Here is a 25,934-nt window from a genome sequence, read left to right as displayed (position 1 = left end):
GGCATAATAACACTCCTTGTTTGCACTCTTGGTTCTTTAGCGACAATGATTTTCATTGATACAGTGTGAATGCACAATAACATGACAGACACCATTAAAAGATACAGGTTACTTAATTATAACATTGAATTTTGACAATTGCATGTTTGTTTTCTTTAACATAAATATGTTTTAAATTCAATACACTTCGATGTCCACTGGTCTTGAGGCATTTTTCCGTTACCGTTTCTTTCATTAAAGTCTTTGGAAATGTATAGCGTCTCGCTTTCAAATGAGGTCTGCGACTTTGTGAGGTCATTACTGGCAGGTGAACAGATCACTGTCAGACTCCGTTTCCCATCATGCCACACATTGAATCAGTGTGGTCACAAGATTCATTTTCTCCAATGGGCCTTCAGATCAGATGTTTGTATGTAACTAAGCAACCTTCCCCTTTGATGCCTTTTGGCATTGTTTAAGCCCATATCTGACCGTTATCAAGATCTTTATCAAGATGATATGCATATAATATGAAACAATTGAGGGAAACCTAAAACCTGAGAAAATATTGTGTTGCAATGATGGGTACAGAAGTTACAGTGTCATTCGCTCCATCAGCACACAAAAGTCACACAAAAGTCTACCTCTCACACACTCCCAGTGTCTAAAACGATTCAACAAAAAACAGAAAAGCAAAGGACAATGAAGAAATGACAAAAAACACCTAGATGGTTTCAATCGTACATTTAAGTCCCCGCATTCTTCATAAGTACCAATAGATTTTCTATTTATCAAGTAACACCTTTTCAAGTAGATGTACTTCCTTTATCAGGTAAAAAATGAACTGTCCCATTAATATGGAGAATCAAGTGGGAGCCAAAGAAACATCAGATAAAGGACACACTGACTGTTTATCACCTTGGTAGGTAGTGCTTCCTTCATCAGTGCAGCTCTCTTGAGATGGCACCTCCGTCAAAGTGAAGGATTTTACATCTGCGCGTTAGTAGTATGCTCAAGCACAAATAGACAGCAGTTCCACCTTTTGTTCCCTCGTGTTCTACCCCCCCCCCCCTCCCCAACCTCCCTCTTTCATTCCTCCACCCATCCGTCAAATCATTCATCCATCCATTTGCCGATAATTCTCCCCATCTCCTCAGTCCTTGGTCCTCGCGTTTCGTGTCCATCAGTCTCCCTTCTATCTTTCCCTCTCAAAACGCGTCTACTGGGCCTTCCTGGCGGCTGCGGCAGCGGCTTCTGCTCTAGCTGCGGCGGCCTTCTTGGTCTTGTCAATGTAGGCCTCGTGGAAGAACTGGCAGAAGAGCACAAAGTAGCTGAGGTACATAAGCGAGGACCACACAATGTTCTGCACGTGAGAGGGGCATTCCTGACCCTGCTGCATCCACGAGTACACCAGGTAGTTCACCACGCAACCAACCAGCATCTGGGTGATCTGCGTGAGTGTGATGAACATGGCGAATTTCCTTGAGACCTTGAAGCCGGCCGCCCTCAGGGCGTAGTAAGAGTACATGACGGAGTGGACGAGGTAGTTCATGGTCATGAACCAGCCGCCGCCAGCCACCATGTCCTTGTAGGAGTACCAGGAGTAGAGCAGAACAGTGATGTGATGGTACCAGTGGAGGAAGATGAGCTTCTGCTTCCGCAGCACGATGAACAGGGTGTCACCTGCATGGTGGGTGTGGAGAGACAGAGCAAAAGAGAGAGAGAATGTCAGTTACAAATGGAAAGGAACCAAAGCGCACACCTTTACATAGCAAGTCATCAATTTCAGGTAACACTTATTTCTAGTATTAAGTGCTATTTAAGCGTCATCTTCTAATACCCTCATGTTCTTGGTAAATCAATGTTAAAAGATCATGATGGCAACATTTAGGATCAATAAGACAAAGCAAGGACCCGAATAAATATTTTCAGTGCTCATGTTTAATCAAATTTATTCACAGATAAATGCACTGTGGGTTCTCAGCATTGTTATGCTGTAGGTGTCAACAGACAATAACAATATGTGTGAGCAGAGCAGTCTCCAGGGTGTATCTGTTTTAAAGCAGAGCAGTCTCCAGGGTGTATCTGTTTTAAAGCAGAGCAGTCTCCAGGGTGTATCTGTTTTAAAGCAGAGCAGTCTCCAGGGTGTATCTGTTTTAAAGCAGAGCAGTCTCCAGGGTGTATCTGTTTTAAAGCAGAGCAGTCTCCAGGGTGTATCTGTTTTAAAGCAGAGCAGTCTCCAGGGTGTATCTGTTTTAAAGCAGAGCAGTCTCCAGGGTGTATCTGTTTTAAAGCAGAGCAGTCTCCAGGGTGTATCTGTTTTAAAGCAGAGCAGTCTCCAGGGTGTATCTGTTTTAAAGCAGAGCAGTCTCCAGGGCGTATCTGTTTTAAAGCAGAGCAGTCTCCAGGGTGTATCTGTTTTAAAGCAGAGCAGTCTCCAGGGTGTATCTGTTTAAAAGCAGAGCAGTCTCCAGGGTGTATCTGTTTTAAAGCAGAGCAGTCTCCAGGGCGTATCTGTTTTAAAGCAGAGCAGTCTCCGGGGCGTATCTGTTTTAAAGCAGAGAAGTCTCCAGGGTGTATCTGTTTTAAAGCAGAGCAGTCTCCAGGGTGTATCTGTTTTAAAGCAGAGCAGTCTCCAGGGCGTATCTGTTTTAAAGCAGAGCAGTCTCCAGGGTGTATCTGTTTTAAAGCAGAGCAGTCTCCAGGGCGTATCTGTTTTAAAGCAGAGCAGTCTCCAGGGTGTATCTGTTTTAAAGCAGAGCAGTCTCCAGGGTGTATCTGTTTTAAAGCAGAGCAGTCTCCAGGGTGTATCTGTTTTAAAGCAGAGCAGTCTACAGGGTGTATATGTTTTAAAGCAGAGCATTTTCCAGGGTGTATCTGTTTTAAAGCAGAGCAGTCTCCAGGGTGTATCTGTTTTAAAGCAGAGCAGGCTCCAGGGTGTATCTGTTTTAAAGCAGAGCAGTCTCCAGGGTGTATCTGTTTAAAAGCAGAGCAGTCTCCAGGGTGTATCTCCTTCCTTGTATATCCTTCCTGTTTGGCCCTGTCCGGGGGTGTCCTCGGGTGGGGCCACAGTGTCTCCTGACCCCTCCTGTCTCAGCCTCCAGTATTTATGCTGCAGTAGTTTATGTGTCGGGGGGCTGGGGTCAGTTTGTTATATCTGGAGTACTTCTCCTGTCCAATTCGGTGTCCTGTGTGAATCTAAGTGTGCGTTCTTTAATTCTCTCCTTCTCTCGGAGGAGGACCTGAGCCCTAGGACCATGCCCCAGGACTACCTGACATGATGACTCCTTGTTGTCCCCAGTCCACCTGGCCGTGCTGCTGCTCCAGTTTCAACTGTTCTACCTTATTATTATTTGACAATGCTGGTCATTTATGAACATTTGAACATCTTGGCCATGTTCTGTTATAATCTCCACCCGGCACAGCCAGAAGAGGACTGGCCACCCCACATATGCTCTCTCTAATTCTCTTTCTTTCTCTCTCTCGGAGGACCTAAGCCCTAGGACCATGCCCCAGGACTACCTGACATGATGACTCCTTGCTGTCCCCAGTCCACCTGGCCGTGCTGCTGCTCCAGTTTCAACTGTTCTACCTTATTATTATTCGACCATGCTGGTCATTTATGAACATTTGAACATCTTGGCCATGTTCTGTTATAATCTCTACACGGCACAGCCAGAAGAGGACTGGCCACCCCACATAGCCTGGTTCCTCTCTAGGTTTCTTCCTAGGTTTTGGCCTTTCTAGGGAGTTTTTCCTAACCACCGTGATCCTACACCTGTAATGCTTGCTGTTTGGGGTTTTAGGCTGGGTTTCTGTACAGCACTTTGAGATATCAGCTGATGTACGAAGGGCTATATAAATAAATTTGATTTGATTTGATTTGATATCTGTTTTAAAGCAGAGCAGTCTCCAGGGTGTATCTGTTTTAAAGCAAAGCAGTTGCCAGGGTGTATCTGTTTTAAAGCAGAGCAGTCTCCAGGGCGTGTCTGTTTTAAAGCAGGGCAGTCTCCAGGGCGTATCTGTTTTAATGCAGAGCAGTCTCCAGGGTGTATCTGTTTTAAAGCAGAGCAGTCTCCAGGGTGTATCTGTTTTAAAGCAGAGCAGTCTCCAAGGCGTATCTGTTTTAAAGCAGAGCAGTCTCCAGGGTGTATCTGTTTTAAATCAGAGCCGTCTCCAGGGTGTGTCTGTTTAAAAGTTTGCAGTTGTAAATGAGAACTTGTTCTCAACTGGCCTACCTGGTTAAATAAAGGTGAAATATATTTGTTTCGTTGTAAAGCAGAGAAGTCTCCAGGGTGTATCTGTTTAAAAGCTTTGGGAACATTTTTCAGCTTTGCTCTGTGAAATGGGGCCCACAGAGTGCACTTAAATCTGACGTCTCAGCTACAGGTTATACAGGAAAACCACCTAACATATAAATGCAATGCATTCAAAGTGACCTTACCTCTTATCATACCATACCTGACTAATTGGTGAATCTACTGCTCGACAGTGGAACACCACCAGAGAATTCAGTCTGTGTGTGAGAGTGTGTTTGTACAGCATCATTCTCTCTCTCAGTCTTTCTCTCTAACTCGCTCTCTCTCTATCTCTCTCTAAAATCTCTCTCTCTCTAACTCTCTCTCACCCATATGCCTCTGTGACAGTGATCAGTGTCTGGGCCAGCAGGTCTGTACTCCACCCTCCAACCAGAGAGCCAGAGCCAGGCAAGGGGTAGGGGCTTCTATCCCCCTCCCTGTGCCCCTGAGAGGGGGCTCCTGCTCTGGGCATCGTACTCAGAACTGACAGGGTGTGGAGCCCCAGTGATGGCAGGACTGGGCAATAACAAAAGGGCCAAACAGGCAGAAAATGGATTCCCAGACACAAAAAGGCCAGACTCTGGGTACGAGGGAAAGGTCACTAAAACTAGGACCGGTTGGGGTGAGATGACACGCATGTCTCTGAGGTCACTGGAGGACAGAAAAGACAGATTCATGCCTAAAGATCCGTGTGCCGATCCTTTCAGCCAACGGGAGCAGAGATATTTCATGGGTATTATCTCAACTACTATAATGCCACAGTCTCATAAACCTTTCTAACCACAATGGACACTATTGACATAAAAAAGCACATGTAAAACATATAGATATATTATAGATAAGGATAGTAGTAGTAGGAGCAGTAGTAGTAGTAATAATAGTCGTAATAGTAGTAGTAGCAGTAGTAGCAGTAGTAGTAATAGTAGTAGTAGTAGTAGTAGTAGTAATAATAGTCGTAATAGTAGTAGCAGTAGTAGCAGCAGTAGTAATAATAGTCGTAATAGTAGTAGTAGCAGTAGTAGCAGTAGTTGTAGTAGTAGTAGTAGTAATAATAGTCGTAATAGTAGTAGTAGCAGTAGTAGCAGTAGTAGCAGTAGTTGTAGTAGTAGTAATAATAGTCGTAATAGTAGTAGTAGCAGTAGTAGCAGTAGTAGTAATAGTAGTAGTAGTAGTAGTAATAGTCATAATAGTAGTAGTAGCAGTAGTAGCAGCAGTAGTAGCAGTAGTAGCTGTGTTAGTAGTAGTAGTAATAGTAGCAGTGTTAGTAGTAGTAGTAGTAGAAGTAGTAGCAGCAGTAGTCGTAGTAGTAGTAGCAGCAGTAGAAGCAGTAGTAGTAGCAGCAGCAGCAGCAGCAGTAGCAGCAGCAGTAGTAGCAGTAGTAGCTGTGTTAGTAGTAGTAGTAGTAGTAGCAGTGTTAATAGTAGTAGTTGTAGTAGTAGTAGTAGTAGTAGCAGCAGTAGAAGCAGTAGTAGTAGCAGCAGCAGCAGTAGTAGTCGTAGTATCAGCAGTAGCAGTAGTAGAAATAATAACAGTCAACTTACCCAATTCTGGTGCTTTACTGAGCACAAAGGCGTAGGCCCAAAACTTGCTGACAGGCCCGTTGTAGAAGCTCTGATCACACACTGACTGCTTGAGCCCTTTAGTCATCAGAATGTATGTCATGTAGCTTCCAGTGCGAACAGCACCAAATATACTGGACAAGAAAGAAAGAGAAAGAGAAGGAAAGAGAGAGAGAGCGAGAGCGAGAGAATGGTATAAGTGAAGCCCCAGGACTCTTGTACACAGTCAAACCCCAGGACTCTGGTATAAAGTCTCTCTCCAGTCTCTCCTGCCACAGCAATGTTTGTGCAGCATTGTTGTTTGAGTGTGTAATTCTGAAAAGTGGCAGCATGACTTCTTTATTCCAAACTATCCTGACTGTTCCTTTAAGAGGAACCTAAGGCCACAAGATGCTTACAGAATGTGCATTGACTGGACCAGTGTTGTAAATGTCTGCCCTCTTACCTGAACACTGCGAGGGTGAGGGACCATAACACCAGTGGTTTCCTCAGATTAAATTTCTCCCTCTGTTTCATTACATGGCGGCCGCCTAGAATGCAGGCAGCATAGAGGGCTGAGAAGAGGAAGGACTTCTTCCTGTAAAGGAAGGATGGAGTTTGGTGAACATAATCAGCACTTACAAGCGTAAAATAGTGTAAGAACAGATGGCCTAAAATATACCGTATAAAGTACACAGTATAAAATATACAGCAGCGCAACATTAGATCACTTTTGGGGTAATACGAAAGCTTCTGACAAACTTTGATTTTGGAGCAGACTACTCCATTACTTCCACACTGATCACCAGCTGATACACCGCCTGGCCAGTTGAGCGACATACTGAAGTGCTCAGCATTATCATCTGAGGGGTTGGATGCTGAGAGGCCCAAAATAAAGTGACGTTTCAAAGTTTTTCTTTGGTCCCAGTGAGCTCAGAACGAGACTTGAGGTCTAATCAATCAAATTTGGGTGGCTGATGATGCAGCTTATGCAATACATTACTATATATAACAAAGTGATGTTAACTATAAACCAAGAGACTCCCATATGTTATAACCAAAACCCTAAACATAACTCCCCTTTTCCATTCTGCAACCTCAGCTTCATATGGTGACAATGGCACTATGTCTTGCTCTTTTCAGCTGACTAGGTGAGTCTACAAGAACTTAAAACCAGGAGGTGCTTTTTTTTTAAACGTTGCTTCCCTGTGAAAAATGAAGAGAGGCAAAAAGAGAGCTTATTTAGGGTAATGATGATATATTAAGGAAGAAAATGTGGCTTGTCATTATGCTTGAGTTTTATAACTAAATGATAGCATATACTTTGCCTCTCAGCCATTCATTTTGGCCAGATTGGAGTTGTCTTTTCATTTGTCATCGCAATGCAGCAATATTACCTAAAATCCCATTCATACCTCTACCTACTTTGCCCTGGCCATCCTTATAAAACTGTTTAAGACCTAATTCTCAGAAGCAATATAGGGCTAAGCAAGATCATGCCCCATTTCTTGTCAAGGCACTTCACCCCACATACCCCCATCACCTTTCCCTGAACCAGAGGTACCTAGCAAATTGGAAGTAGGGAAGTTTACATTTGGGTACTATATCTGATTCTGGTTAGATCTACTGAAAAAAATACGCAACATGCTACAATATCAACGATTTAACTCAGTTACAGTTCATATAAGGAAATCAGTCAATTGAAATTAATTAATTAGGCCCTAATCTATGGATTTCACATGACTGGGCAGGGACGTAGCCCTGGGTTGGCCTGGGAGCGCATAGACCCAACCTCTGGGGAGCCAGGCCCAGCCAATCAGAAAATGTTTTTCCCCACAAAAGAGCATTGTTACAGACAGAAACACCGTTCAGTTTCATCATCTGTCCAGGTGGCTGGTCTCAGACAATCCCGCAGGTGAAGAAGCCGGATGTGGGGGTCCTGGGCTGATGTGGTTACACATAGTCTGCGGTTATGAGTCCGGTTGGATGTATTTCCAAATTCTCTAAAATGACATCGGAGGCGGCTTATGGTAGAGAAATTAACATTCAAATATTACGTAACAGCTCTGGTAGACATTCCTGTGGTCAGTATGGCAATTGCACGCTCCCTCAAAACTTGAGACATCTGTGGCATTGTGTTGTGTGACAAAACTGCACATTTTAGCATGGCCTTTAATTGTCCCCAGCACAAGGTGTAATGATCATGCTGTTTAATCAGCTTCTTGATATGCCACACCTTTGAGGTAGATGGATTATCTTGGCAAAGGAGAAATGCTAATATGGACGTAAACAAATTTGTGCACAGAATTTGCGAGAAATAAGCTTTTTGTGGGTATGGAAACTTTCTGGGATATTTTATTTCAGCTCATGAGACATGTGACAAACACTTTACATGTTGCGTTTATATTTTTGCTCAGAATATTATCCCAGAAAAAACGGAAGAAATCTTCAAAAAAGGGTCTGCAAACAAAGTAAATCTAACATTATAGAAAAGTAATAGATCCTAACTTCCTATAGTGAAACTCACTAGCTTGTGTTGACCAGAACTAACACTTCTGAACAACATCACCAAGAACAATATCCTGAAAGAACATTACTGTTGTTGACAACGAGTATCCCCTTTGTGCAAAATGCAAATAATCAAACAGCTAGTGTGTTTGCTTGCAGGCTTGATAACTGATTGAACAAAGGACAAAGCAGTGCAGTGAAAATCCAAAGAAGCTGCTGTCACACAATGATAGCATAGTTCAGAGCGCAGAATGACATCTTTGTTCCAAAGAAAATAAACAAGGGTGAAGAATGGAGAGAGTCAGAGCAAGCACCTTATAGTGAGGCAGAGCGAATTCCAGACGAGCAACAAGCCCACATTCCTCAGACAGTCTTCACAGCCAAAAAGGTTAAAGGTCACAATGATAAACAGATTCCTCAGAACAGTCCAGTTAAAGCTTCAGAGATGTAGATACTAGGAAGTAGAGGACCAAGTACCCTGTTCACACCATCGAACCCAAACCAAACTGTGCTGGTTGTGATCTTTTCACGCGGTCCTATTCAGCACAGTTCCCAGCAACTATGGTGAATGCTCAACCAGGTCAGCACAGTAAAACTTGGTTTTGTTCAGCTTGGTTTGTCTCAGTAGTGTGTAAACCCTACAGAGTACAGTCTGAATGAGGTACAATAACATGGACCAAAACCCACTAAGGTCAGAGAAAACCTGGGGCATGGTCAAAGTTGACAAATGGGTTTGAGGGCTGTCTCTCTCCTTGCTCAATTGGGCCAGCTGTAGCTAAGCAATGCCTCCAGGAATGGGAATTAATTTGAGACGTCAGTGTGAATTCACATCATGCCTCCGTGCCTCATAGTACCTGCATGTGGCAAGAGCATTCACGTCGGAGCTTCGGTTAGGGGCTGGGGGCTGAAAGTGTCTCTTGCTGCCTCTCTATACGTAGGTCTAGGGGTCAAAGGTCATCACCTAGATGCTGATCTATGGTCAGTTTTGCATATTAAAGATTGACTGCCTTTAAAAAACAATGAAACCCTTTGAAAACGGCCTATGTGGCATCAATATGAGTCAGAAACAGTTATTCTAGTGTCGAAACAGAAAAACAAAATAAGGTCATGATTGGCGGAGTATAAATTAATCCTAGATCTGTGCCTCTAAGCGACTTTTAAAAGAGAAGCTCTGTCAGGGAGGGTTATAGTCAGAGATATGCAATCGTCTCTGAATGATGGCATCAGGGATGGTGGACTAAACCATCTTTTTCTTCATTATTATATTGTACCTCTCACATCCCTGAGAGCTATCCAACAGAGCTGCAGACTGCTCCATTTTGCCAGTCATCATCAGCATTCGTGGAGAGCAAGCCACCTCCCATGCATTCCCTTATAACTGAGTGAGACTTGTTGGGCGGTGGCCGAGTCTGTACCAGAGCCTTTGCTGGAGCTAAGCAAACATTAGGGGCTGATCTAATGCTTTCTGATAGAGCGAGCAAAGCCGTGGCGGCCTTCCGGGGGATCTCATTCCCTCCTATGTCTGTACAATGTATCAGGTCATCCTGCCAAACAGAGCTAGCTTGTGGCTTGAACTATAAATATTATATTTAATATGGAGGTCACAGAACTAATGACTGAGCCTGGTTATAATCATAATGTAGGATTGCACAATATTGTACCTGTGTGCATTTACTTTTGGAATAATATGTCCCCTGGTTTAGGGCTTGTTTGAAAAATCATTGCAATAGGTATCTTGCTCTGTAAATATTTAACAGTGTAAGTGGCCTATTTCAGAGAGAGATTAGATAGGGAATGTGTGGACAGATCTCTAAACAAATCTTACCTGAAGGCATAAATCACACCTGATCATGAAATTGGACCATGGCAGGAACTATTTGACTCAACTTTTCTAATGCAAAAGGAGTCTTTCAATATTGATGGCTAGATCTGCATGCACCTTCTAATGGTTGGGCTAACTTAGTGTTAGCAGTTCACAATAACTAGGCTAGTCACACTTGTGGCCCTTTCCCTTCCCCTAGCTGTTTTGGTCAAAGCTGCTGGCTAACCTGATGTGTAACTTGGATCTATATTAGCTGGAGCAGGAGATTTTACCCCTTACGTAACACTGACTATAAGGATGAGTGTGTGTGTGTTCGGTCTGAGAGCTGCCTTCACAGTAAAGCAACTCAGTTCAGGGTGAATGGCCTTGTCCTTTGGCTTGTTTTAGTTGTTTGTAGGTTGCACAGTAGCAGTGGAATCAGTTGTGGCGTCAAGGCATACCCTTGAAGTACACCAAACTTTCGGTGCTGTAACAAAGTGCTACATAAGGCCAAGATATAAATAGGCCCTGGATATAACAGATTAGACAGTCCGGTAAGAACCACCCTGATGCCCGATGTCCACCAGATGCATATGCGTTTTGTTTTGCTGGATGTCTATCCTGCATTTTCCGTGTTTGATGCACACAGGCTTCTCTTTTCAACTCGCTAAAAGCTAGAGCTAGTTGGAGTCTGTGTGTACCTCCATTTGTACCACTGCACGGTAAAGCAACGCACGAGTTGAAAATATTGAACACATGCGGTATACAGAACTCACCGCCGCCTAGTACTGCACCGCCAATGTAGAGCTGCAGACGGCTCCATTGACAATTAATGACTTCCGCCGGGAATGCAAAGAGTTTGATGCATCTGGTGGCCTTGAGGCGGGAGTCGAATTCAATGGTGAACAGAGAACTATAAATCTAGAACTGGACATACAGCAAGAAACATAATTGTTACATCCTACAAAGCCTAACACAAAAAAAGTGTTATCTCTGGCGCTAGTGTTATGATACAGTTTAAAACATTTACGCCAGTGTATTCAATGGGAAGAATGAGTTTGATAATGATATATTAAAATGTGCACTGTTAGTTACACTGCCTATTTCAGTTGAGCTGATAATAACTGTACAACGAGGCAAATTATTTTGTTTGGCTCTGGCAGATAATCGTTTCAGCTTGTTAAGGGATTAAAGTGTAATGGTGAGTGGCTGGTTTATTTATAGTAGGAAGAGAATGAAAGCTTTAGAAGGTTTGAATGAGACTTATTGCATTTTGCCAAGTGTAGATCATTAGCGAATAAAAAGATGCAAGGTGAGCAGTGCAAATTAGATGTATATTTGACCTCATGGCCACTTGAGCAAATGCAAAAACACATTTCATTTGATACACTGGCAGGTTGAAAATGAATATCTGCCTCTGCAAAAGCTGTTTGATGAAATACAATGGAATGACTGCTCTTTCCTCTGTCTGCATCCTGACTCTCAGCTGACACTTTGACAAGATGTCAAAGTCACCCCACATCTCCCTCTCTGTATCCTCCATCCAGATGTACTGCTGGGTGACAACATCAAGCCAGAGGTAGGCTCTGGGTCGATGCAGTCAGCAGCAATCACCATCATCGCATCCTATCCTTCTGAGAAAAGCAGCATGTAAAACATCCCTCCCAGTAGTCGATACCATAACTCATTGAGGACCAGCTAGCTGGCCTAACCTTTGCGAAAGGAACATTCTAACCTTTGTCAGAAAGTCACAATCAGTGACTATGTAGTATTAGCTACTGAGGGGAGAGTAAGGTTCCTTAGGAAGTTGGAATGTGATGGCAAGATAATACTGGGTATTGTCCAAAGACTAACCTTAGGAACTGCTGTAGGTCTGAAACAATTGGATAGATAAGCAATGTGTGTTGCAGTTCTTGACAGAAACCGGTGCGCCTGGTACCTACTTCCATACCCGGTTCAAAGGCACTTAAATATTTTGTCTTGCCCATTCACCCTCTGAATGGCACACATACACAATTCATGTCTCAATTGTCTCAAGGCCTAAAAATCCTTCTTTAACCCGTCTCCTCCCCTTCATCTACATTGATTGAAGTGAATTTAACAAGTGACATCTATAAGGGATCATAGCTTTCACCTGGATTCACCTGGTCTGTCAATGTCATGGAAAGAGCAGGTGTTCTTAATGTTTTGTATTCTCATTGTATGTCCATGCAGTAAGCTAACATGGTATCTATCTCATCACATTTTGTAGAGGTCTACAGCTCTTCCTTCAGAATTGCATGAAACAACTGATCCTACAATGACATGCAGTCGCCCAAGAGGATGTTGTCCAATTGCTTGGAAGTCCACTGAGGGTTTCAATGACTGAATACACTACACAACCTGAGCAACCATCACTACCTCTGAGCAATGGTGAAGTTTGTGGGGGGATTGACTGGGAATGACTCAGCAGGTAAATGGAATATATGTGTACTTCAGTGTCAGGCAGCCACAGTGTGTCGGACATTAAGACCAGCCAGCTGTACTGTAAGTAGACAACATTATGGACTGATCTGTGTGTTGTTTGGTTACTTGCTGGCACAGAGCCATACACTCATACTTATACTCTTGCTTACACAAGCACACACATGCACACACACATGGGCATACACACAGGGGCCTACACACACACAGGGGCCAAGGCCGTAACTACATATGAGGACACCGAGGACCGGACCTCTGTAATTTTTTCTAATATTTTTTTTTTAAATAATACAAATATACATTTTGTACACAATCATAAAAAATATATAAATCAACATCTAAATATTGCTCCCAGCGTTAATCAGCTCAGAATGCTTATATTCTTGATCTGACTAAGTTCGAGTTGCGCCTGCCTCTTTGCGAATGAGTGGATAGTGGTGTGTTTGTTATGTTCGCCTGCTTCCCCTGGATTTATCTTTAGCAGCACATTCACCACTCTCTCAAATGGCTAACTCCACCCTCTCGTGGCACAGGCCGAGGGCCATAGACATGAAATGAACTACCCTTGCACGGAGTTGGTTCAAGCAAGCAAGCAGAGAAGTTTCTGACAGTGTATTTGCGAGATGCCGGACAAAATGCAATTTTAAAACCGTCCTGACATCCTCCAATCAAACAAAAACTGGCTCTCGGAGAACAAGTGCACAACTGGTAAATAGTCACTTATAGATGTGGCAGTCAGTCAGGTGGCTAGCTTCCGGCAGAAACTTATATTGCAGTAACGTTGAAGGGCTCCGGCTATGTATTAGCTATGTATTAGCCAGCTAGGATGAAGTAAGAAGCTAACATTAAATGGAGTCTACCTCAACAAGAGTAAAAAAAGAGGCTACTAAGTTCTCATAATACCTGGCGAGGCTGAGGCAGGCTGCAATGCATTCAGGAGGAAGAAGAGGAGACATAGAGTGAGAGGAAGCAAGTAGAGAGAGAGAGAGAGAGAGAGAGAGAGAGAGCGCGAGAGAGAGAGAGAGAGAGAGAGAGAGAGAGGTTATTACAGTGGTTCCCAAACTTGCGGTCAGGGCCCCATGTACTAATCTGCAGGGGCAGTATTGAGTAGCTGCGGATGAAAGGTGCCCAGAGTAAACCGCCTGCTCCTCAGTCCCGGTTGCTAATATATGCATATTATTATTAGCATTGGATAGAAAACACTCAGAAGTTTCTAAAACGGGTTTGAATGATGTCTGTGAGTATAACAGAACTCATATGGCAGGCAAAAACCTGAGAAGTAATCCAAACAGGAAGTGGAAAATCTGAGGTTGGTCGATTTTCAACCCAGCCCCTATTGAATACACAGTGGGATATGGATCAAGTAGCACTTCCTAGGGCTTCCACTAGATGTCCACCATCTTTAGAAACTTGAATGAGTCCTCTACTGTTTTGTGGAGCCGGATGGAAGCTGTTTGAGTCAGTTGTCTGGCAGAGAGCCAGGTCCTGGTCACGTGAATTTCACTTGATAGCGACCTGAATTCCATGGCTTCTCTACAGACATCGGAATTATCCGGTTGGAACGTTATTGAAGATTTATGATAACAACATCCTAAAGATTGATTATATTGATTCTACAAGTTTCTTCGACCTGTAATGGAACTTTTTTAAGTTTTCGTCCGACGTTCGGATGGACCTGCACGAGCGTTTTGATTTGTGTACTAAATGCGCTAACAAAAGTAGCTACTTGGACATAAATAATGGACATTATCAAATAAATCAAGCATTTATTGTGGAACTGCGATTCCTGGGAGTGCATTCTGATGAAGATCATCAAAGGTAAGGGAATATTTATAATGTTATTTCTGATTTCTGTTGACTACAACATGGCGGATAATTGTATTTTATTTCGGAGCGCCATCTCAGATTATTGCATGGTTTGCTTTTTCCGTAAAGTTTTTTTGAAATCTGACACAGCGGTTGCATTAAGGAGAGGTATATCTCTATTTCCATGTCTAAGAATTGTATTTTCATCAACATATATAATGAGTATTTCTGTAAAATGTTGTGGCTCTCTGCAATATCACCGGATGTTTTTGGAACTAGTGAACGTAACACACCAATGTATACTGAGATTTTTTTTAAATATGAACTTTATCAAACAAAACATACATGTATTGTGTAACATGAAGTCCTATGAGTGTCATCTGATGAAGATCATCAAAGGTTAGTGATTCATTTAATCTCTATTTGTGCTTTTTGTGACTCCTCTCTTTGGCTGGAAAAATGGCTGGGTATTTCTGTGAGTTGGTGGTGACCTAACATAATCGTTTGTGGTGCTTTCACTGTAATGCCTATTTGAAATCGGACACTGTGGTGGGATTAACAACAAGAATGCCTTTAAAATGGTATTAGATACATGTATGTTTGAGGAATTTTAATTATGAGATTTCTGTTATTTTGAATTTGGCGCCCTGCACTTTCACTGGCTGTTGTCATATCGATCCCGTTAACGGGATTGCAGCCCTAAGAAGTTTTAACGAGTTAGGACATTTTTTTAACGTTTAACTCAACATTAAATTACTTCACCAATCATGCAGTGCGGATAGAGCAGCTTGCGATGGAGAAGGCAAGCTATAGATCAGTGAGGTGTTTACATGCATGACAGAAAGGCAAGAGGCAGCTGAAATTTTGCGGGTGGGGAGAGAGCGAGTGAGGGTGGAGGAGGAGGCTTGGCTTGAAGCACTGGGCATCTTGTTTTGACATGCATCATTTGAATTAGGCCCACAGCATTATACCTACGGAGGAGCGTCTTCTATGGAGGAACTTTGAATGTCTTTCAACTTAAGAGTTGACTTAACGTTGGACCAGAGATAGCTAGCTAACAAACAAGCTTGTGTGGTCAGAGCAGCACCGAAATTAAAAACCCGTCTTACATTTTTGTAGTCAATAAATCCAATGTCAACTGTGATAACTATGTATCCCTAACCAGTAGAAGTGCATGGTTAAAATCACGGGGGGAGGCAAGCCACAAAAAAAGCCATATTAGAACCTGTGTTGTGATAATTGTGTTGTTTGCTCTATAACCTGTTAGTTCATATGCCTGGCCACTGTGATATATAGGACAAAGGCTGAGACAATAAGAAGACACCGTGGCAGAACAAATTAAACCACACCTTTCTTCACAATACTGGAGAGCAACCGCTGTCCAGTGAAGTCCGCAACGCATATTGCATGTAACAAACAGTTACATGACCTATAGCATGGGCAAGCAAGCTAATGTATCCGACATTTTCGGACCACTAAATAGCTTTTAAAATAGAACCACGGAGAGTTACAGCAAGTTGCAAAGAAAACAGGAGCTGCCTCCCCTATTCCAGCACCATTTCCACATTTCAACATCATCAAATCACCTATGCTTAGTCTAATACAGTGACAACTAAAATATACCTAAAACTATTTAGTCCAATCAACATAAGCTAACTATGATGTGACTGTCCATTGTTCTGATTTGTGTGTGTGTGTGTGTGTGTGTGTGTGTGTGTCTGTGTGTGTGTGTGTGTGTGTGTGTGTGTGTGTGTGTGTGTGTGTGTGTGTGTGTGTGTGTGTGTGTGTGTGTGTGTGTGCATTCGTGCAAATAGAAAAAAAACATGTTGTCTCACCCTACAGGTAGAGAAACGCCAATGCCATCCTTCTCTCTTTCGTGTTGCTTAAAAGGTCTATGGCTATCATACAGTACACATTTTTATTTTTTGTTGTCCTAGGCTACCTGGATAAAATGCGTTAGCTAGTTACATATTGAAAGGCTGGTCATGGCTCACATCAACACCATTATCCCAGAAACCCTAGACCCACTCCAATTCGCATACCACCCCAACAGATCCACGGATGACACAATCTCTATTGCACTCCACACTGCCCTTTCCCACCTGGACAATAGGAACACCTACGTGAGAATGCTGTTCATTGACTACAGCTCAGTATTCAACACCATAGTGTCCTCAAAGCTCATCACTAAGATAAGGACCCTGGGATTAAACACCTCCCACTGCAACTAGATCCTGGACTTCCTGACGGACCGCCCCCAGGTGGTAAGGGTAGGCAACAATACTACATGGGAGCCCCTTAGGGGTGCGTGGTTAGGCCCTCCTGTACTCCCTGTTCACCCACGACTGTGTGGCCAAGCATGACTTAAACACCAACATTAAGCTTGCAGACGACACAACGGTGGTAGGCCTGATCACCGACAACGATGAGACCTGGCAGTGTGGTGCCAGGACAACAACCTCTCCCTCAACGTGATCAAAACAAAAGAGATGATTGTGGACTAAAGGAAAAGGAGGGCCGAGCACGCCCCCATTCTCATCGCCGGGTCTGTGTTGGAGCAGGTTTAGAGCTGTCCACATCACCAACAAACTATCATGGTCCAAACACACCAAGACAGTTGTGAAGCAGACAGGACAACGCCTATTTCTCCTCAGGAGACTGAAAAGATTTGGCATGGGTCCTCAGATCTTCAAAAAGTTCTACAGCTGCACCATCGAGAGCATCCTGACTGGTGGCATCAGAGAAAGCCCTTAAAAATTGCCAAAGACTCATGCCACCCAAGTCATAGACTGTTCTCTCTGCTACCGCACGGCAAGTGGTACCGTAGAGCCAAGTCTAGGTCCAAATGGCTTCTTAACAGTTTCTACCCCAAGACATAAGAATGCTAATCAAATGGCTACTTGGACTATTTGCATTGACCCACCTCCTATTTATTCATTTCTTACGCTGCTGCGATTCGCTGCTAATTATTGATGCATAGTCACTTTACCCCTACCTATACATACAGTTGAAGTTGTACGTTTACATACACCTTAGTGAAATACATTTAAACTCAGTTTTTCACAATTCCTGACATTTAATCCAAGTAAAAATTCCTTGTCTTAGATCAGTTAGGATCACCACTTTATTTTAAGAATGTGAAATGTCAGAATAATAGTATAGAATGATTTATTTCAGATTTTCACGGTAAGGTCTACACTTGTTTTAAATGTAATTTGATTTGATTTGAACTTCAATCCTCTCAGTCCAGAGGCACAATGTATGAATTTATGGTTGGATCAGAATCACCGTTATAATCACTGGCCAGAACAGAGAATTAAGTAAAAGTCCATACCCTATCTCCATCTATGGCTAATTTAGGAAAGGAATAATTCAAGCTAGCTAGCTAGCCACTGGAGGACAATACATCGAGATGCAAAAAATCACATTGTTTCTGACATATTTCTTGCAATGTGATGTGATAGGAGTGAAGCCAAATCCAAACTGGTTTCCCTTGACACTTTTTATGTGTGCTAGGACAATTCACAGTTGAGCTCACTAATTTAAGCTCAATGCTGATTGGCTATTATTTTATTTAAAAAATTATCAAGGGAGGCCAAATGCTCACTGGCTTCCCTTGCATTTAATGCAACAATGTCATACTCTTTTTGACCAGACAGCATCAGATAGATGGCCTACACATACAGAGACAGAGGGGAGCTATTTCGCTCACTCAGATGCTTTCTCTGGTGAGATACATTCAGCCTCTTGCAAATTGAAGACAAATTATGAAACACAGAGACACGAAATATAAATTATGATATGTTTTTTTCTATTTCTAACCCTAACCCAATTTTTAGGGAAGCCTGTCGTCGCTTGGCAACCATGACTACACACCACCGTCCCTAACTATCATTGAAAAAGTTAATCCATTCTTCTATAATAAAAAAAATCTCTCTCCCTATCTTCTGAATCACGCTTGTAACATCAGTAGGTTACTGCTGTGCTTTGGAAGGGGAAAGGCAGGTTGCCTAGACAAACACACACTGGCAAAGATTTTCAACTGGCAGACACTGGAAGAAGTTCCTGATTGACAGAGAGAGGGCTTTGCATAGGCACTTTTTTTCATCTTTTGTGGAACTGGGGAAAAAATGCCCAGAACTAAAATAATGTTATTAACGAGTTTAAAATAATGGTTCTGTTCCAGAACAGTATACTGTAGATCACTTTCATTCCCTGTTCTGATTCTGTTCCTTTAAAAATTGTGTTCTTTTTCAGTTTTCGGTTACCTGTTACCTGAACCAGCCTCTAGAAGAAGGTGCTCTGGTGCTATAAGGTTTGAGCCCGGAGGGAATGTGATAGTTAATAATGCTATGCTGAGCAAAAACAGTCCCTTGGTTTTTTTTTCTCTCACTTGGCAATGTCTCATCAGGTTTATACTTAAGAGAACAAACAGCGTCCTCTTAATAAACGTAAAAATATCGAGACATTTGAATGTACAATTATTTTCAGTTATAGCCACATCATGCATTCTATTGCCACTGAACAGTGATCTCAAGGTGATCTTGTGAATGAATCTATTTAATGTCAAACCATCATCAAAATGTCACAGTGCCATTTTGTTGACTAACTCCAAAAGAACAAGTGTCTGTTGCCAAAATGCTGTATGTGCCCAGGACTGAGATTCTTTGTTTGTTTCAACATCATTTGTCAATGTAAGTCAAAGTAAACTGTTGTTTTAAGGTTGAAATTTTAACCACAGAATTATGTCATCATGTTAACCAAATTTCAACATAGACAATATGTCTAATGTGTACCTTCATTAAAACCACATCAGATCATTATATCCACTATCAGAAAAAAAAACTATAGGCTGGGCAACAGCTACTGTCGAATTCATCTATCTACAGCTACCATTTGGTCACTCATCCAGGGTTTTAACCCAGCCCTGTCCTGCTTAGTTATGATATTTGTCACTATTACAATGCGCTATATTAAGAATGTTTGTTGAGAGATCTCCTCTTAAAAACTAAATAGTTTCACTGTTGTTATCCAAGTCATTCCAAAGGGTAGGTTTATCAGAGCAAATGAAATGGGACAATACTTTATCACTCATATATCATAAATTATACTATTTTAGGTCATCAACAGCTATTGTTCCAATTCAACCCAGAATTAAACTAAAATAGACAATATAATAGGTCTAAGGATTTAAGCTCTGGTTGGCTTCAAACCTCAAAATGTGGCCATGAATGTGTTACTCATTTTAAGGTTGAATGTTACTTACTGTTATTTACAGTATAACATTGATACGTTGGATTCACGTCTCCGTCTCAATCAAAAATCTAAGTTAAAGAATCGGACTAAATCAAATCAAATTTGATTTAAAGTGCATTTAACTTTTGATTTGATCCTATTGTTTAACTTTGATTGTTGGTTGAGATGGAGACGTGAATCCAACATATCAATTATTAATTTGTAGAAAAACTGGAATTAAAGACAGACTAAGTCAGTGGCACAGATGGAACTATCCAAGCAGAAAATAAATCCCCTTTAAAATGATTATATTTGGTTGTGTTGACAACCAAATATAATTCAATATTACTTTTGAAATCACTTCTGAAATACAATAAATAGCCTATTAACTTGTCCACAAGTTAAAGGAATACTTTGGGACTTTGACAATGAGGGTCTTTATCTACTTCCCCAGAGTCAGATGAACTAGTGGATATCATTTTTGTCTCTAGCATCCTAGTAAATATCCACAGACTTCCTAATGCTAGTTAGCATTGATGCGCAAAACTACCTCTAACCTCCTTCATAATGGACACAGACATAAAAATGGTATCCTTTAGTTCAACTGACTCTGGGGAAGTATATACATACAGTGCCTCCGGGAAAGTATTCAGACCCCTTCCCCTTTTCTACATTTTGTTATGTTACAGCCTTATTCTAAAATGGATTAAATAAAACATTGACATCAATCTAGCACAATACCCCCTAATGGCGAAGTTAAAACAGGTTTTTGAAATGTTTGCAAATGTATTAAACATTAAAAACAGAAATACCTTATTTACATAAGTATTCAGACCCTTTGCTATGAGACTTGAAATTGAGCTCAGGTGCATCCTGTTTCTATTGATCATCCTTGGAGTGTTTTTACAACTTGATTGGAGTCCACCTGTGGTAAATTCAATTGATTGGACATGATTTGGAAAGGCACAGAACCTTCCAGGAGAACAACCATCTCAGCAGCACTCCACCAATCAGGCCTTTATGGCAGCGTGGCCAGACGGAAGCCACTCCTCAGTAAAAAGCAAATGACAGATCGCTTGGAGTTTGCCAAAAGGCACCGAAAGGACTCTCAGATAATGAGAAACAAGATTCTCTGGTCTGATGAAACCAAGATTGAACTCTTTGGCCTGCATAGCCAAGTGTCACATCTGGAGGAAACCTGGCACCATTTCTACGTTGAAGCATGGAGGTGGCAGCATCCTGCTGTGGGGATGTTTTTCAGCGGCAGGGACTGGGAGACTAGTCCGGATCCAGGGAAAGATGAACGGAGCAAAGTACAGAGAGATCCTTGATGAAAACCTGCTCCAGAGTGTTCAGGACCTCAGACTGGGTGGAATGTTCACCTTCCAGCAGGACAATGACCTTAAGTACACAGCCAAGACAACAAAGGAGTGGCTTCGGGACAAGTTTCAGAATGTCCTTGAGTGGCCCAGCCAGAGCCTGGACTTGAATGCGATCGAACATTACTGGAGAGACCTGAAAATAGCTGTGCAGTGACCCTCCCCATCCAACCTGACAGAGCTTGAGAGAATCTGCAGATAAGAATCCCCAAATACAGGTGTGTCAAGCTTGTAACGTCATACCCAAGAATCAATCAAATGTATTTATAAAGCCCTGTTTACGTCAGCCGATGTCACAAGGTGCTGTACAGAAACCCAGCCTAAAACCCCAAACAGCAAGCAATGCAGATGTAGAAGAAGACTCAAATCTGTATTTGCTGCCAAAGATGCTTCAACAAAGTACTGAGTAAAGGGTCTGAATACTTACATAAATGTGATATTTCAGTTTTATATTTTTTATAAATTTGCAAAAAAATCTAAATCACTGTTTTTGCTTTGTCATTATGGGGAATTGCGTGTAGATTGATGAGGGAAAAATCAATTCAATCAATTTTAAAATAAGGCTGTAATGTAACAAAATGTGGAAAAAGTCAAGGGGTCTGAATACTTTCCGAATGCACTGTAAATGGCCTCATTACCAAAATTCAAAAGAATCCCTTTAACAAATTATATGTTGAGTGAAAAATATATGGCAGCTAGACTGTATGGTCTTCAGAGATAGATGGGAGTGGTTGAGCTTAGCTGACGGGTGGGACTAAAAACAAACAAAATATAACTAATGTAAAATATACTGTGCGTGAAATGTGTGTAGTATGTATAAGCTGGAAGTGAAAGCATAAGTATTGTTGTCCCATTAGTTTACTCCAATTACAGGAGGGGTGGTCGGGTTAGGGGAAAATAATAAAGAAGGAAAATATATATTTTTTTTAAATGTACAGTACCAGTCAAAAGTTTGGACACCTACTCATTCGAGGGCTTTTCTTCATTTTTACTATTTTCTACATTGTAGAATAATAGTGAAGACATCAAAACTATGACATAACACATATGGAATGATGCAGTAACCATAAAAGTGTTAAACCAATCCAATTATATTTTATATTTGAGATTCTTCAAAGTAGCCACCCTTTGCCTTAATGACAACTTTGCACACTCTTGGCATTCTCTCAACCAATAACATTGATAGAAGCCACAATCTATTTACAATATTACAGCTGATCTACACCCCCCCCCCCACCCCACCCCACCCAAATAAAAACAAAATAGAAGAAAATAAATTATAACTCAACCACAAATACAAGTTAAAGAATGGGATGAAGCCAGTGGCTCAGATGGAACTATGCAAGCAGTACATACGTCTCCTTAAATGTTGATATTTGGTTGCATTGTCAACAAATACAATTAAATACTACTTTTGTAATACAGAAAATAGCCTTAAATGAAGGCTCTTACAAATTAAAGTAACATTCAACCTTAAAATGAGAAACACATCCATGGCCACATTGAGGTTACTGTAACTATAAAGGTATTCTTATGTAATCATATGTTCAAGATAGTGTGCATAGGTTGTCGCAGGTCTGTGAAAATCTTCACAATTGCTGTAATGATCTGTGCAGAATCTTGAACGCTATTGATCACTTGCACCATGTCCTTTTAATGTAATCTCAACTGCAACACAGGTCATATGGTTGTGCTATTAGATGAACAGTGATATCACAATTTGTTGTGTAAATAAACAAAATATCTGAAATTGTATTCCCATTTGAGTGATTGTGTAATCTCATTGATCAACATCGCAACCAAATATTACCCAATTATCCACCTTGAAATGACATGGTGTGCCCAGTGGGAGATTTTATAAATTCACGGAGTTTCAACCAAAAACATTTGTCCTGAGGGGGAGGGTATTTGCAGGAGCTAATGGCAAGTGAGGGTAGTTTAATTAGCAATAATGTGAGGGTAGCTATATGCTGTTTTTTCAAGTTAAGCACACTGCACACTGCCCCCTGAAGCCGAAGCAGTGGTTTGAAGATCAGATGCCATTTCCAGACATGCTGAGTCAACCATGACATTTTTCTCCCGTTTGGATTGAACACCCCAATAGCAAAGAGCAAGCCTTGTTATAACAACGAGGCAAGGTTTGCGTAAGCTTGATTCTTTGCAGTCGTTCCCAAAAGAGCTTATCATCTGTCCTCACTTTCCCCAGGGATTTTGTCCTCGCTGGACTAAGGTGCACTTCCTCTGAGTTTGTTAGTACTGGCAGCAACAAAGGCCGTCCCTGCAACTATTTCATCACACAGTAGTCAATAGACTGCAGCAGCCTACCATTAAAACTTTCCTCTATTTCCCATTGGTATTTGGTAGGGCTCAACATACAGTAGCCCATTCAAGAAATGTGATGAGAGAGAGAGGGAGGTCACCTGCATAGTGAGAACACATGCTTCAATTAGAATGCTGTAGAGTTTGAAAGTGTTGTTTTTATTAGTACATGCATCAGAAAGTGCCATTATGGTATTGTGTTTTATTGAATAGGGCCCCAACGGTTAAAGGCAGTTGAAATGTGCCAGAAAATCACCCATGAAGCAATGCATTGTTATTGTATCTGTACGGCAGAGAAAGAAACAGGTTGGTTAGCATTCAATTATGATTTTTCTCTTTAGGAGTTTAGGCTGAAGGGCTGCACCTATTTACAACTAAGTTGACTACTCTATAACATATCTCTCAAAACATGTAACATGTTCATACACCTATTGTGTAATGTCAATTTGGGTGAATATGAATAATCACTCATGAATTTGTGCAGTGGTTATTTCCTCTCAGAACCATGCGGTATGGTCTTGTCAGAGCAGACATCCCTGCTGCAGTGCAAACGCTGCCCAGAAGAGTGGGCACAGATCATGAGCTGCGATGTGATTGGCTAACACTCTGTCAGCAGACATCATAAGATAATTTCTATTGGTCCTTTAGTAGCACCAACTTATGGGCAGCTCCTGCACAATGTTTCCACACGCTTGATTCTGAAAAGGAACACATTAGACTTCTGTAAATTGTTCCTTTTTAAAGAATGTTCAATTGCAACATAAATGTTTCTACTATTAGAAATTAACACACTTCTTTTTGCTATTTCCTAGTTTGTAGCCTACCAATAAACCAGCATGTGGCATTAGTGTAGGCTGCTGTTGCATTACAAATGAGCTTTTTACCTGTCTATTGAAGGTTTTTCAACAGGTATAAATACTTTAATCATTATTTAAGTCAGTTAATAACCAATGCATAAGTGGTAACCTCCCATAGGCTATTACAATGGTAAACACAGGAGACGAATTAGACACTGATGGTCATGGATAACAGTCAATTATTAAAAAAATGATTTAAAAAACCATAATGGTGATTTATTTCCTAGACACTTACAGGTATTAGTAGGGTGTGATTGCAGATGTAGCATAACCTGATTATGGCCGTGCTCATCACCTGCATCCTCCGGCATCAATAGGCATTACCAAGACACGTTTTGTTACTTTTCTATTTATTCAGTCTGTGGTGGATATATAATGGTCTTACCCTGTCTTTGGTGAGCATATGTCTATGTTAAGGGTTTGGCCAGAACATGAACATATAGCCTATCCAGGCAGTGATGTTATTTTGAGTGTTTGCCTATAATTTGGTCATCTTTTCTTTAGGAATGTGTTTGTAATGGTTAGCACCTTAGACTTATAGGCTAGGAAGGTTATTGCCACAGGCACTGGTGCGCTTTGTGTCAATGAATGAAGACGTTTGTTTAGTTATTCTGTCTGTTTGGCCAGAGAAACCAGACGACAGACTCCAAACCGGTATTGTGCGTATTGTAGGTCTAAATGTAATCAGTTTTTGGAGCGCAACGGACTAGACAAAATAGTATGCTGATAAACGAAAGGTCTACCTCTGTCAACTCTCGGCATGTGGGATTTATTTCATTCATAGCGTACCGGTTGTAATACAGGGCTATTGGGCAGCGGTAAATGTAAGAGGACGGAATTATCTGGTCAGCAGACAGATAACAGTAGCGCCGCATCACCTTGAATACCTGGAATCTGATGCCTAAAAATAAACATTCTACATATGCAAATCACTGAAAGTCACATCAGAAGGCAAGGAAATTGTAACGAGATGTAGCCTAATAATAGAGTGATAGGTTCAGTTGGTAGGCTATTCACCAATGGGCACTTTCTTGATTCATTGTAACTAATTCACAGCCAGGCCTGCATATGTTGTGAATAGGGTAGGCTACTGTCTGTGTGCGGATGATCCTCTAGCTGCTTTATGAGAAAGATGTTATTATAGGAAAGCCTAAGCAGACCACAACATAAGCTATTTGCAAGCTTAACGTTAGCAGCATCCAGAATATGTTATTCTTATTCATTCATTTCCTGTTTCTATTAATACGAGTATGAGGAAATTGTGTCACATATACACAAACAATCCTCCCCACATCAATATGATATTTCATAGACTATATCTACCAGTTTTCTTGCATCCATCGTATGGCTTCGTCCTCGTTGAACTGTCTCTCAAATTCGTACTCTTGTAGCGCCAACACCGACATGTTCACTGTGCGCTTTCCTGTAAACGGATACAAAGTTATATTCTGATTAGGTGTTATATTTAACTGGTTTCCTCTTTATCTCTCTATCTCATCTACACTCCTTGTCTTGCATCGCTCTTGCCACTGCCAAAAACTATCAAACTGAACGCGAACGTCCGACTATATGACAGCTCGATCCGGCATAGGCCCTCTCCACCAAGGAGGTGGATTCACGGTCCTAAAGCCTGAGATGCCGAGTTTATTTTGCAAGTAGATTGTCACTGTGATGCCTCGTTCACGTTAACCATAGGAACCCCGTTAAATTGCGCAGGATGTCATTCATTTAAATGGGGACGTCCACAACAA

General features: G+C 41.6%; 1 protein-coding gene across 1 annotated transcript; it reads right to left on the bottom strand.

Annotated features, from left to right (window-relative positions):
* Positions 1-25,934, bottom strand: elovl6 (ELOVL fatty acid elongase 6). Its single transcript, XM_064954901.1, has 4 exons — positions 25,507-25,934; positions 6,282-6,413; positions 5,819-5,970; positions 1-1,662 (listed from the first exon to the last, which is right to left on the bottom strand). Exons 1-4 carry the CDS (start codon positions 25,587-25,589, stop codon positions 1,199-1,201), a joined length of 831 nt encoding a protein of 276 aa, XP_064810973.1. The 5' UTR covers positions 25,590-25,934; the 3' UTR covers positions 1-1,198.

The sequence above is a fragment of the Oncorhynchus masou genome, chromosome 32 (genome assembly GCF_036934945.1).
Source record: "Oncorhynchus masou masou isolate Uvic2021 chromosome 32, UVic_Omas_1.1, whole genome shotgun sequence".
In the NCBI taxonomy this organism is placed as follows: domain Eukaryota; kingdom Metazoa; phylum Chordata; class Actinopteri; order Salmoniformes; family Salmonidae; genus Oncorhynchus; species Oncorhynchus masou.
This window is presented reverse-complemented; position numbering and strand designations above follow the sequence as displayed.